General features: G+C 33.0%; 1 protein-coding gene across 1 annotated transcript; it reads left to right on the forward strand.

The window, feature by feature from the left end:
- Nucleotides 1-4,822: 4,822 nt before the first annotated feature.
- TRIADDRAFT_23888 (uncharacterized protein) lies at nucleotides 4,823-7,715 on the forward strand (the record flags this gene model as incomplete). Its single annotated transcript, XM_002111369.1, has 8 exons — nucleotides 4,823-5,127; nucleotides 5,953-6,075; nucleotides 6,334-6,431; nucleotides 6,555-6,597; nucleotides 6,749-6,857; nucleotides 6,947-7,105; nucleotides 7,269-7,347; nucleotides 7,558-7,715. The coding sequence occupies 8 exons, from the start codon at nucleotides 4,823-4,825 to the stop codon at nucleotides 7,713-7,715; spliced, it is 1,074 nt and encodes a 357-aa protein (XP_002111405.1).
- Between the last annotated feature and the right edge of the window lie 6,217 nt (nucleotides 7,716-13,932).

The raw sequence follows: 13,932 nt of genomic DNA on the forward strand, positions 1-13,932 counted from the left end.
TTAATACAAGTATAGCCAGTGCTCTATGAGAATAACGATAAAACTACACTCAATCCTGTTACTAAAAGGATTGATCAAGATGAACTGGCTGCAAACAGTAATGCAAACAGTTCCAGATGGGGAATTTTGAAGGTAGGAGGAAATGAATTCATCCATAAGTTATGAAAAAATATATACCAGTATAACTGCTAGAACTTACGAAATAGGAACGACAGGTTTGATTCGGCCGAATTTTGAGGTAGATATAAAACCTTGGACAGCAATATAAAGAAACTGACTGAATGTAATTAAGTTTCCAGCACCTTTATCTAGCCTAGAGGATGAATATAACAACATGACCAAGCAAAGCATGAAAGATAAACACTCATGGCAAGATAGGAAAGATAGATTAATCAAGATAATATGTACGACTTCTCATTCGTCCATGGTGACAAAATAATGAGAAGATACTTACTTAATCATCATTTCTAACGTGATTACATTACATCCACAGCCTACAAAGACTAAAAATATAGCAGCACCGACTTTGGCAGACATGTTTAGAGTGCTTAATTGCGAGAGAAGTGAGCAGCAACCTGAGGCCAACCTTGACAGTAGTCGATTAATGGAAAGAAATGGTAGTAATTCGGACTGGTTGCTGCATGCATTGAAATATTAATCTGTCCATCAGTCTCTCAGTAGCCTTGGTAACCGAAGATACCAATTGGCTCTTGCTATATTTATTTAATTTTTATTGCAATTTTTATTTCTTTCAAATTTCCCCAGTACAAACGATCAATTGCTCCATCCATTTTACAAGTCACGTCGTAATACCTGTCTATACTGAACATGATGTCATAAATCAAAGTTGGAGCAGGAATCCAAAGAGCTTGGTGCTACAACTGGAGCTCGAACTCACTGTCGGTTTGGTTATGCGTGCATACTAGCACAAGCTAAACTTGCAATATGGTGGTGTACTGTAATTTAAGAAGGTTATAGTACAGCATTGATAGTGCAGCAGCTTATTTTGCACACTTCCCTTGACTATACTAGAGAATGTGGACCTAAATCGCCGTCGTGAGCTATAAAGATAGTATATATGCTATGGTATTCGTCATAAAACTATCATACTGTAGGATCTACTATCGTCAAAGTTATACTGTACACTGAGTGAGAGTGTTCAGTTCACTGTGCACAGTACAGGAGCAGGAGTCATCATCAAGTTATGGACAGCTCGATATCACACCTTGTACTCGGCCATTTATGTGGTGCTTATGTCGATAACACATGATTAAAGAGCCCTATGGTAATTTATCATCAAGCTATCATACTGTAGCAGCAGTCATCCACTTGTAGACAGCTCGATATCATGCCTTGCACTGGCATTTATGTGCTTATGTCGATAGCATATGGTTAAAGAGCTGTAATGATGTAACTATTGCTTCATTTTGCTAGAGTAGGGAACGGAATTGAGGAGAAATTTCACTTTATCTCTACGCAATAATGTTGTCACCGGTAAACAGACTCACTTGCAGCCATACTGTAGGCAATAATTATAGGTACCGAGAGCGACATAAGTTTTGCTAGCTCTAACAGTAAACATTCAGTCATCACTCATCAGTTGTCAAGTTATGAACAACTCTGAGTCAAATATCATATTGTACTGTGTATACGGCTGTAGGGTAAATTAGTCGCAAAAATAGTGTCACATAGTGCCTACTGTCGAAAGTCATCGGGAAAGTGGACCTAAATCGCTGTCTTGAGCGCATACTTTATGATAATTCATCATAAAACTATCATCCTGTAGCAGCAGTCATCCACTTGTAGACAGCTCGATATTATGCCTTGTACTGGCATTTATGTGCTTATGTCGATAGGATATGATTAAAGAGCTGTAAGGATGTAACTATTGCTTCATATTGCTGGACTTCGGTATTTATGGTGACATTAGTTTTGTAAATAGATTCTCACTGTAGAGCTCTGCAGTATCTGTCATGCTTGCTTATTCGTTTAGTGCTGTCGTAGGAAGCAGTTTACCTCCAGTTGATGTTAAAAACAGTATATGCTATTATCATGTGCTCAAACTGTTTTCAACACTCTATACCGTACATTTAAAAGAAAACCTACTTTTACGTTTTACTACTACCCTAGATAAACAAGTAGGGTTGTTGGAGCTAGAACGATCTGTTCGTATAGGATTGATCATGTAAATATCATTGATTTCGTTCTTGACGCAAAATATTCAATATTCAGTCACTGCCACACCAAGTTGAAAGATGATATTCATATCATTAGAAGTATGGATATCCACTGTGTTGGATGATATCGATAAAGGGTAATCCTATGGTTAAATATTGAGATCTAACATGAGCCAGGTGCAATCCTATGTTGCAGGACCGATTGAAGTAGTCTTACTCTATATCGCAAACATCACCATGGCCATCAGCTGGTAGCCAACAAGAAGACTCGATCGTCAGGACTAGCTGCCAATGCCAACCTTTTCAGCTCGAGTACTAGACTACAGCTGTGCAAATAGGATAGCTGGAGGCGATAATGATCGTATGAAAGTGAATAGAGTAGGACGCGATCGAACAAAGCCATTGCTAATTGGCTTTTGACTAAATCTTGGACTATTGTATGCGTTACATAGGTGCGTTTGGATTGGTGTTTACAATTGATCAATTTGGTTGCCTTGTTGACCCTGGGGAATTCTATTGGATTGCAAAGGAAATTTCTTCCCTTTCCACACTAGAAAACAGATCGACAGCGATATCATATAACAGTAGCATAACAGAAGCACGCTATGCCTACTGGTAGAGCTACAACTTAAAGCAGCAAAAAGATCAATATTGTCATCGGATTAGCCAGGTTGAAGGACGCCGTCAAACTATCCCATAGCAGCCGGACATTGTTGACAAACCAGGTAAAAATGTCTCTAGTCTGTATCCTAAATGTAAATATCATCGCCACCCATCATGTTGAGTCGATAGACTATCGATCAGAACAGTCGAACGTGATTGATTGGATCTGCCAATCTTGTGAAATGTGATCACCTTTAGCTCTTGCCTTGGATTGAAACAACTCCTATTCTCGATGCTATTTCCAAATGGAAAGATCATCATCAGAATAGCAACGACACGCAGTAAAGTTAAAAAAAAAAATCCATCTTATTATTGTGCCAGTATATCCACGATGTACAATTGGAAAGTTCTAATTTCAATCTCAATATCGTGAATAACCTAGGCGATTGGCCTGCTCTCCTAACGTAATATCTTGTCATCCAATCATGGCCACATTCGACGACTTTGATTTCAATCTTGGATGAAAACCACTCCCATTGTCGATGTACTATCCAAATGGAGTAAAACTAAAATAATCCATCAAATTATATCCATGATGTCCATTTCATCATTCCTCATTTCGATCTCTATACCGTAGATAATTTAACATCATTGACTTGTTATGCAATATTTTATGATCAAATTATGGCCATTACTCGATGCCTTTGATTTCAATCTTGGATTGAAATAGCTCCTATTCTCTTGGCTATTTCTAAATTGATCCATCACATCAACAATAGTAGTAACATGCGGTACTGTAGGAATAAAAAGCCCATCTACGATGCAAAATTCATCATGTTTTTGATATCTCTGTATTGTAGATAGTCTAACGTTATTAATTTGATCTTGTAACGTAATATTATGTTATCAAAGCATGGCCATTATTCGATGCCCTTGATTTCAATCTTAGATTGAAACGGTTGAAACAGTCCCTATCCTCATTGCTATTCTAAATTGATCGATCAAATCAACAGTAGTAGCAACGTACAGTAGGAATATAAAATCCATCTAGATGTGGATAGTCTAACGTTATTAATTTGATCTTGTAACGTAATGTCATGTTATCAAATCAGAGCCAGTCTTTCAACGCCTTTGATTTCAATCTTAGATTGAAACAGTTGCTACCCTCATTGATATTTCTAAATTGATCGATCGCATCGACAATAGCAGCAACGTGCAGTGGGAATAAAAAGCCCATCGACGATGTAAAATTCATCCTGTTTTGATAACTCTACATTGTGGATAGTCTAACGTTATTTGATTTGATCTTGTAACGTAATATCTTATTATTAAATCAGGGCCATTATTCGACGCCTTTGATTTCAATCTTAGATTGAAATAGCTCCTATTCTCTTTGCTATTTCTATATTGATCGATCACGTCAACAATAGCAGCGACATACAGTAGGAATAAAAAATTAATGGCCATGATTCGACGCCTTTGCCATTGCCCTCAGCAATAAAAATCTTAATCTAGAAGTGGCTAGACAACGTACTACTAGTAAAGTAGCCAAAATGATTTTTATCATTGAGTAATAGATTGTTTAAACTTAACACTACTATTCCATGTTGTTGTACTGTATTAACAATTATCTATTTCATCTAAAAATTACTACTACTCACTCACGCCCTGGACATGTAAAGCTGAAACAAGCTCTGTAGTCCTTCCTCCAATGTCCCTATTAGCGTACTCAATTTAATCCACTTTAATGATCGGGCGATTCTAGAGACACGGATGTCATAAGCTTGACATCTACTCTTCTACTAAATCCAACCCCATGTCAATTATACTACATGGAATTGATTTTTAATCCAAGATGGAAGTAATCACTAATTAGAGTTACTAAATTATTGAAATCGTCATGATTTATTAATTGCAATGAATCAACGTACTCCAATTTGTACTTAATCCCATGATCAATTCAAGACTAATTGACAATCTCAATCTTGTACCATAGGAACCATTTTAAAAAGATTAAAATGCAAGTTGATGGTGAAAGTTTTATGAAATATGTCCAAGATAACAACATCACTGCTATCCAAACTATCTTAGCCAATGCTCAAAATAGTAAAAAGTTGCTATCTTACAAAAGAAAGAAATCGGGTGATACTCCAATGATTATAGCAAGTCGATGTGGTCATTTACAACTAATGCAGTTGTTCTATCATGGCTATGGTGTTCCATTTACTGAAATGAACAACGATAATAAACAGCCACTCCATGAAGCTGCCCAATTTGAGCATACACTTTGCGTTCGTTTCATGCTACAATATGGTGCCGATGTTAATAGTTTAAAGCGAGCAGATTGGTAAGTAAATGGAATAGATGACATCAATGGTGATGCTGTATAATAGCCATATTTTCTCATACAGATTACTTTAGATAATGTTAAAGCTTATTGAGTCATCGAACAGATGATATCGAGAATAATTAACCGCGCTTTCTTCTACCGACTGATTTAACCTACGATTAGCTTAAAATGTTACAGTTAATAATAATGGTCTGTCTATCTAATTTCTATCACCTACAGCGGTATTACATCAGTTGTAATGGCTCATTGTCCTACTAGTTATTCGTAAAATATAATAACTAAAATTAGCGATTAGGTATAAACTTTACTTAGCTAAAGAAATGGTAAAACATTCTCTTCAAGATACTAGCCAACTCATTACAACATCAGTTTCAGGAATGTTTTATATACGAGTATACAGTATATATGGGGGACTATTTAGAAGAGTATAATGCATCTTTATTGAAAATTGGATTAGCTGATAACTCGTCCTCTCATTCATTGCCAACCCTTATAGTCAGTATAATCGTTAACGTCGTATTAACTAACAAATTACTAGCAAAAACATCCGTGGCCATAAAAACGTGTAAACCCTACATAAACGAAGCGTAGAACTTGTATCGGCCCGTCAAAAATTAAGCTGTGATAAGTAACTCAAGGTGTAGATATTCAAATTTTAAAGAGCTTTTGTCAAGGATGGTGTTTTGCGACAACTTTACAACAAAATTTACCTCTAAGTTCAACCGCAGTTATCAATAATTTCGTGCGATTGTATCCTACAGTTGCTTCATGACGAAACGTTAAAATTATTTAAATGTTTAACGTTTTTTAAAAATCAACTAGGACACCTTTGATGCTGGCATGTACCAAACAAAACATAGATACTATAAAAACTCTAATTGAATATCATGCGGATACAAAAATGGTCAACAAAGATAAATGGAATTGTTTCCATATTGCTTGCAGGTGCTTAATTTTCAATTGTTAATAATTGATTTTAGGGCCGGTAGTGTAAAATATCTCAGATAAATACTTTAATCGCAGATTTGATGCTCTTTACAGTTAAGATTTTTATTGTGCACATTTGTAACAATTAACTCAAGACTTTTCACTGTCTATATGGAATAAGCAATTATATCCTTGAAATAAGGTTATATCGTTAGATATGTCGCCACCACAAATTAACTAATGAAATAATTTGTTTTGGGATATACTTATTCTTAGGGAAGGTAATCCTGACATTATAAATTACTTACTAGATGTTGATAATCGCATATGGCAAAATACCAGTAACAATGGCAGAACTCCTTTACATACGGCAGGTATGCTAATGATTGCGGTGAAGTTTATAATATATGATAATTACCATAAGAACGGAACTAGTTTAATTTAAAAATTGCTCTCCTTTATCCTTATATTTCATGACTTATAATTTGTAATCGTAGCTCTTCACGGAAACCTCGAAATTGTTAAAATCCTCTTGGATAGGTAAAATAAGTATAAATAAAGATTTTGGTAAAGTGTATATATAATATTTAGGATATCTGTAATGATAAAATCTTTTAGTATAATTGGCGAAAGTTTACAATTTTAGCAAAATGTATTAAAATAATTTCTGTACCATAACCGTCGATAACAGGTGTAGCTATCCAATTGATATAGCTGATCGTTGTGGTACCACACCATTTATGGATGCAATTAAAGGCGATCATGTTAATTTAGCCAGAACACTCGCACAGGATTATCAGGTCAGCCAGAACAAGATGCAGTTTACTGTAATATCGTTATACTGTACATCCTACAATTTCCTGATGTGCAATTGGTATTGACTTATCAGGCAGATAAACATGCTACTGATAACATGGGTAGAGAAGCTATTCATCTAGCAGCACATACTGGAGCAATTAGATCGATTCATTTTCTTCATAGTGAATTACGTATTGCTATTAATACTTTAACCAAATGTGGCAAGACAGCTTTACATTGTGCTGCTAAGGTTAGATTTATTTTGATGTTGTTACCATGTAATGCAGTACTAAGATGTATTAATACTTCACACAAATTTGAAGTAAAGAACAGAAAAATAAACAGTTTTAGAAACGGTCCTCCAATTGACAACCCATTTTACGAGAATTCTCTTCAACTTGATTTTAAATTAGGACGGTCAACTTGAATGCATCGAGAATTTAATCTTGTTAGGTATTAAAATCAATGCTCAAGATCATCGAGGCCATACAGGTATATTTAGTAAGATTACTAGAAGTTCGGAATTGGGCCTTGTGCAATTTTTTTACATTTATCGTATGAATGTAATTACCTCGTACTAAGATATTCAACTGTAAAATAATTTCTACCCTTTATGATAGGATAGTCCACTTTATGCGTAATGCTTTTATCATATTCATACGTATTTATTTGTGGCACGAATGTTTTATGTCTTAATTATAGCGCTTCACATGGCTGCTGCCGGTGGTTATGCTTCATTAATTTCAATACTAGTCCATGACTTTGGAGCTATTGATCTACCCAATTTTGTTGGCGTAACTGCTGAACAGTTATCCAGAAATGAAGTAGTACGAATGAGTTTTAACTCTCCAATTGTGTAGTGTAGTACACTATCCATCATACTTTAAGAGCATTATTTATGTAAATTGAATGATCTTGCCAGTTTCTATAATTCCTTATAATTTTTAATCTTTGCTAAAAACATAAGATATAGTTTCTACGTTTTGTGAAAACATTAGTATGTATGTAACCCTAAATGAGACTACAAGATCTCAGATAATCTAGTACAACCAACGATTCGAAGATCGAATAACGATCACTGCACTTATAAAGTCTAAAATATGCCAACTACAATATATCATTATCAATTAGTACCACTACTAGCAGGACTATGTTATCAAAACTTAATACTATTTCAATTTTTGGTCCTAATACTATTCTATATGTACAATTTACTGTATTTGCTTATGTTGATGAAAGTAATATACCTATTCTTACTCTATCATGTTAAGGATGCGAATCTTGAACATTACATTACGATTTCTTTCCATTCGATCCGAATTACGTACACCTACATATACGCATATGTGTCAGTACATGCATGTAGTAGCGACAGTGGTAAAGAAATTTGAACTATATAGAATTAATGTGGAATGTACATTATATAGCAATCATTACGCTGATTCTAGCTTCAAACAAGTATCAATTACTGAATGCATACCAACGGAAATACTTGCACTATCAATTATTTTAATTGTTGAATACTAATCCTGTTTTTACCCACTAGATAGGAATGCAGTAATTAACTCACTTACCAATCATACTATTTCGACGATTGTTCAGGGATAGTTGTGTATTTACTCATGACAAGATACTGCGACCACTCTGTTAGACTTTGATGCTATTTTACTGTATATTCTAATTGGTACTTGATGCTTATATCACTACACCATGATTGGCTATGTCTGTTTATTTTGTAGCTTAGCCAATTTTCTTTCAAATATTAAGCAATCACCTGATATATATTTTTAATATTAAAAATAATAAAGCAGCATTGATTGCATTACTTGCTTCCTACACAGCTATCCAATTTATTCCTATACGGTGAAAGGGAGGGATTATAATTATGAGAGAAAGTTATTTGATACATGATGTATAGTTACAAGAGGTACTAAGACTTTACATACTTACGTTAAATATAAATTTTATCGGTAATGAGAATTCCTGAACCTATGCTAGAGTTATTGATTCGCCTCCGTAATTGTTTTCATATATGACGCAAGCAAATCCAGGGGTAACTTGTACCATCATCTCCATTTTTACACACTATAACTAGCACAGCAAGTTTACGTTATAATTCTATTCAACGTTGATAATATAATCCGTTCATTTAGTTCCAGACACTCATTCCTTGGCAAGATATTATGTTGGGGTATACTTTGAGTATTATATTTGCAGTTTCTGTAATTTGGCTCTGTCAGCCTGCACAGGTAAATGGAAAAGTAACTCACAAAAATTCTTCTACCCATGATTTTAATTTTTGTTTACAGCTGTACTTAAGCATTGTAGCATTATTTGTTTGAAGTATCTATTCGATTTTGACCTTATTATGTCCGCCATTTTCATTTTTAACTGTATAAAATAAGACTATGTATAGTATTGCCATAACACCTGATGAAATTTCTGACTTGATTGATTATGAAATGTAACGATCGGCTGTGTCAATATAAATTTTACTCTTGAATATTGTAGACTTCCAATGACCGATACTAACTATAAATTTGATTTCAATTGAACTGACTATAGTAGTAGCTATAGATCAATTTAGCCCATTTCAAAGATATCCTTATAACTGCCGTTACTGTATTTTATAATTCTTCAGACCAAAAACGACTAAACGTTGAAGCAAATTATAATTTAATGTCTAAGACATGATTTAAAGATGCTTAGAACATAATAATATTACTCTATTAATTAAGGAAAGCTTGCTGGTTTATTGAATAGGGTCTGTTTGATCAGATTTCAATTCTACCGATCTTACGGTGTGAATATCGAACAGCGCATTATTTTCGGGAGAATCGAAGTAATCTACTTCATGAAATTTTAGTGTATCTAATCCCTCAGTTTTGAAATAGGACTTTAGAATGATCTAATTTCAAAAGCAGTAAATATATAATTTAACGGCAATGCGTTATCTTTGAGAAGGATAGATGAATCTAATATATAATATATTGCTTTCACACATTATGAAATTTGCATGAATTACAACTTATTCGATCTAACTAATGAGGACATCAAGCGTGTTGTTTTAGAGAAAGTCAAAAGTAACCTATTTTATTTATAACACTATCTTATCAATGAATGAAAAAGTCTGCTAGTTTATTAGATGTCACTCTTTATCAAATCTCAAGGATACCTAAGACATAATTAATGAAAGTGCACTATTTTAGAGAAGGAATAGATAATCTATGACCTAAACTAACATTAGTCCTACAATTTTGTGACAACTTCTAGTTTACTCATTGTAGCTTTAAGTTTGATTGAAACTTCGAGAGTATCAATATATTATTTTGGAGATGCAGCATAACTGATTTTGCAAATAATATTACCCTACTAACTAATGAACGTTTACCGGTTTGTTAATCATGACTTTGGTTTGTTCTAATTGCAAGGTAGTAATAAGAATGTGATTGAACAAAATCTTTACTATGGGGAAGAAAGTTTAACCTATTAGATAGAATATTACTTTATCAAATTATAAAACTTCCTCTTTATTGATTATAGCTTTAGTATGATTACATTTAAAGGAAGTATAAGTTTCTTACTAATTTATAAGATCCTAGAAATTAAACTAACTAATGCAGCTTAAAGGGTTGTCGCGGCATACCTCTCACAACAATCGTTTTCCGCTTTACATTTTTCTTTATGGTAATCTCGAAAAATGCAATTAGTATGATAAAAGCTTCGAAAAAAGTTATTTTGCTTCCTAATGCCGACGATCATTTAAATTTGAAATCGTAATTTACCACAATTTAGCTGACGATATCATCATCAATCCATCGTTTTAAAACAGGCTGCATTAAATGAACAACTTTACGCTTTTGTATGAATTTATAATCAATAATTATATGAACTGTGATGATGAATTCGCTAGTTCAATTTCCTTAAAATTAAATTACCTTAAATTTGGAATTAGATCCCGTAATCATTTGTTTAAATGTGGATTATGTTAGGTTGGTTGTCAGTCATCGCCATCGGCAAATCTTCATGGCAAAATTACAGTTCATTTTCTTAATTATGAAAATCAGAAAGGATTAGGATGGCGTTATCCAGCCTGCAACGAAACGCAAATGAGATGTCCAAGTCAATTTCATATCTGTATTGGCCACGCTGGAAAAAGTTGCTATCAACAGGTCATCAGCAAATTTTTCAAGACTAAAATCACAAGAGTCCCACTAGACAGTAAAAGCAACTTATCCAAAACAATTTCTAATCCATTTACCATTTCCTATTATCAACCATTACCGGTAATATAGAATTTTATTACTGGAATATTGAGCAATTGTGACGTTTATGAGCCTCTAATAGAAATTTACTGAAGATACTTGAATACTTGAAATATCAGTCTAGTATAAGCCTCTCTATCATCAATCATCTAGTAATTTTTACTTGTGCCATTTTGATAGTTCTTTAACTAGGAGTTTTTCTTATTCCCAATTTATAACAGTATTAAGCAAAACTAAAAATCATAAACTTAATTTTAGTCGCATTTATATTATTCCTGTTTACGATTTTCATATCAATAAATATTCCAATTTCTACATAGCAGATATAATAAGTTGAATTACTTTTATCCAAGTTTTAAGGTGATAAAAATGCCGCTACTGTGCTAGATGCGATAATAAATATAAGATAGCATAAAAAAATTTTCATTAGTTCCGAATTAACTAATTTAAAACCTTTACTTGGTCTTATATTTATCGATTTGTCTATTCTGTTCCATTATTGAGAAATTGAATTCTATGATGGTTCTACAGATTTTCTCAATATCACTTTTAGTCATGCATAAAATGAAATATTGATATAATTCGTATAAACTTGTCTGCTAAATCATAACATGAATCTACAAAATCGTTACTAACACCTCTACTTATATTGAAAACTTGTCTTTCATTTCATCACCATAATTAACTAAATAACTAATGAGGACTTAACACTTACCTATCTCTATCATGATAAGAAATAATGATAAATTTAAAATCGCTTGTATACTTATTTTGTCATTTAGGAGAACTTGAGTGTCCATGTTGAGGTTTTCGATAGAGTGAATAAGAACTTAAACCACGTAGATAGGATCAATTCCAGTGTTTCCGTCGAAGCCAACAGCACCCAAACTTATAAATTGCTAGGTACAAGGCCTGCATTACCTGTGTCAGCATTGACTATCAGTTTTCAGTATCAGTGCGATTCAAATTGGACTGGTCAATACTGTGAATCAGGTAAGTTAATGGGCAATATACAATATAATTCTTTATAGACTGTATATCAATTTTTGCAGTCCAAGCTCAAGCTATCTACTGATGAATTTTTAGTAATTAAACTGAATTATATCCAGTAGTACCTAAACTTTATTAAATAAATATTACCGTATAGAACTGATTTAAGCAATATCTAATAACTGCCAAAAAGGTACACTCTTCCATTTATTGCCGTCAATTTGATAGGACTTACTTTGCACGAAAAAAACTTTACTTCAATAAAAGACATTACTGTATTAATTCAATCTAATTACTAGCCATTTTATAGCAATATACAATAGAGTATGCCACGATTACTTTTGTAACTCTCTTGTTCTTCACGATCATCATATAATGGCTATCTTATAATGCAACTGTTGACGTAATTTCTTGTCTAATTTATTATTCTAATTGACGTTTAATACTTATCTCCCTTTTATTATAGCTGTTTGCGCTCCAGATTGCAATCTTAGTCATGCACACTGTAATAACAAGCCCGGGCAATGCATGTAAATATCAGCAATTCTGACAGATCTTGCGTTTAAGATGATATTTTAACTTATTTACTTTTCAAATTATCCAACTATTACTATCAACTTGCATTTCTAGTTTATAATATTTGTAACACTAGTATTAATGCTTGGTTGAAGGCATAAATTGCAAATTTTAAAAGTGGAAATAATCAAATATCAATTATCACAATTATCCTTAATAGACTAATTATACCATTGCCATTACCATTACTGTACTCATTGAAAATAATGTCTAGGTTTTATGAGAGTTTATTTTATAGTGCTCTTTCGAATATAATTACGATTGATCAAATTCTGTCTTCAAATATATAAACGATGAATATCATAAATAGATGCAATGATTACTGGAAAGGCCCAAATTGTTCTGAATGTGTTAAAGCAATTGACTGTTCAGGTAGATAAATATAAAGTATCAATTACTGTAGTCTCGAAAGAAGGAAATGGTAGATTTTTAGTCTAAATTGACAAATACGGTATAGTAATAAGGTAAGCAAGTTTTGATGTCCATTTTAATTTGAAGAGAATGGTATGTGTGTCAATGGAGGAGATTGCGTTTGCAAAGCTAACTGGGGTGGAAAGAAATGCAATAAAGGTATGCACTGAATCAACCGATATGGTATTGATATATGAATTAAAACAACGATAAATTATAGCTACACCTGAGATATTTTTGTCTTTTAATTTAATGTTGATATAAATGCAATTAGTCTTCTGATCACTTTATTACTTATTTTATGAATTATTTAATAATCACACAGACTTAAATCCGTGTCGCAATCAACCATGCGGAAGATATGGCAATTGTTCAATTACCGGATCAGTTCAGAATCCATTTAATTGTAGTTGCGAAAATCAATATGCTGGAGATCGATGTCAATATCGTAAGAGCAAGTAGATTAGATACGTTAATTCGAGCCAGATTATATAACCCACTATCTAGCCATCATACTAAAATATCAGCGTTGTTAGTTTAGTATCAATTATCACCGGAAAACAATAATCAACTGTAGGAGTACTTATCTCATTAGACAGTATGATTCGGATTATGATGATATTGTATATATGTCGTAGAGGTATAATAAGAGATTTTAACTGAGATTCAGCATTTATTAGCCTGAAATATAATCGATTAGAGTACTGTTTTATCTGTAGTGCATTCAATGATACATGTATAATTGAAGTAAATTTTAGTTTATCTTTATACATATATATAAGAAACTAATTTTAGCAATAGAATAAGATGCTAAGTATATTCATTCTTGAATATT

The sequence above is a fragment of the Trichoplax adhaerens genome, genomic scaffold (assembly GCF_000150275.1).
Source record: "Trichoplax adhaerens TRIADscaffold_4 genomic scaffold, whole genome shotgun sequence".
Classification (NCBI taxonomy): Eukaryota; Metazoa; Placozoa; class Uniplacotomia; order Trichoplacea; family Trichoplacidae; genus Trichoplax; species Trichoplax adhaerens.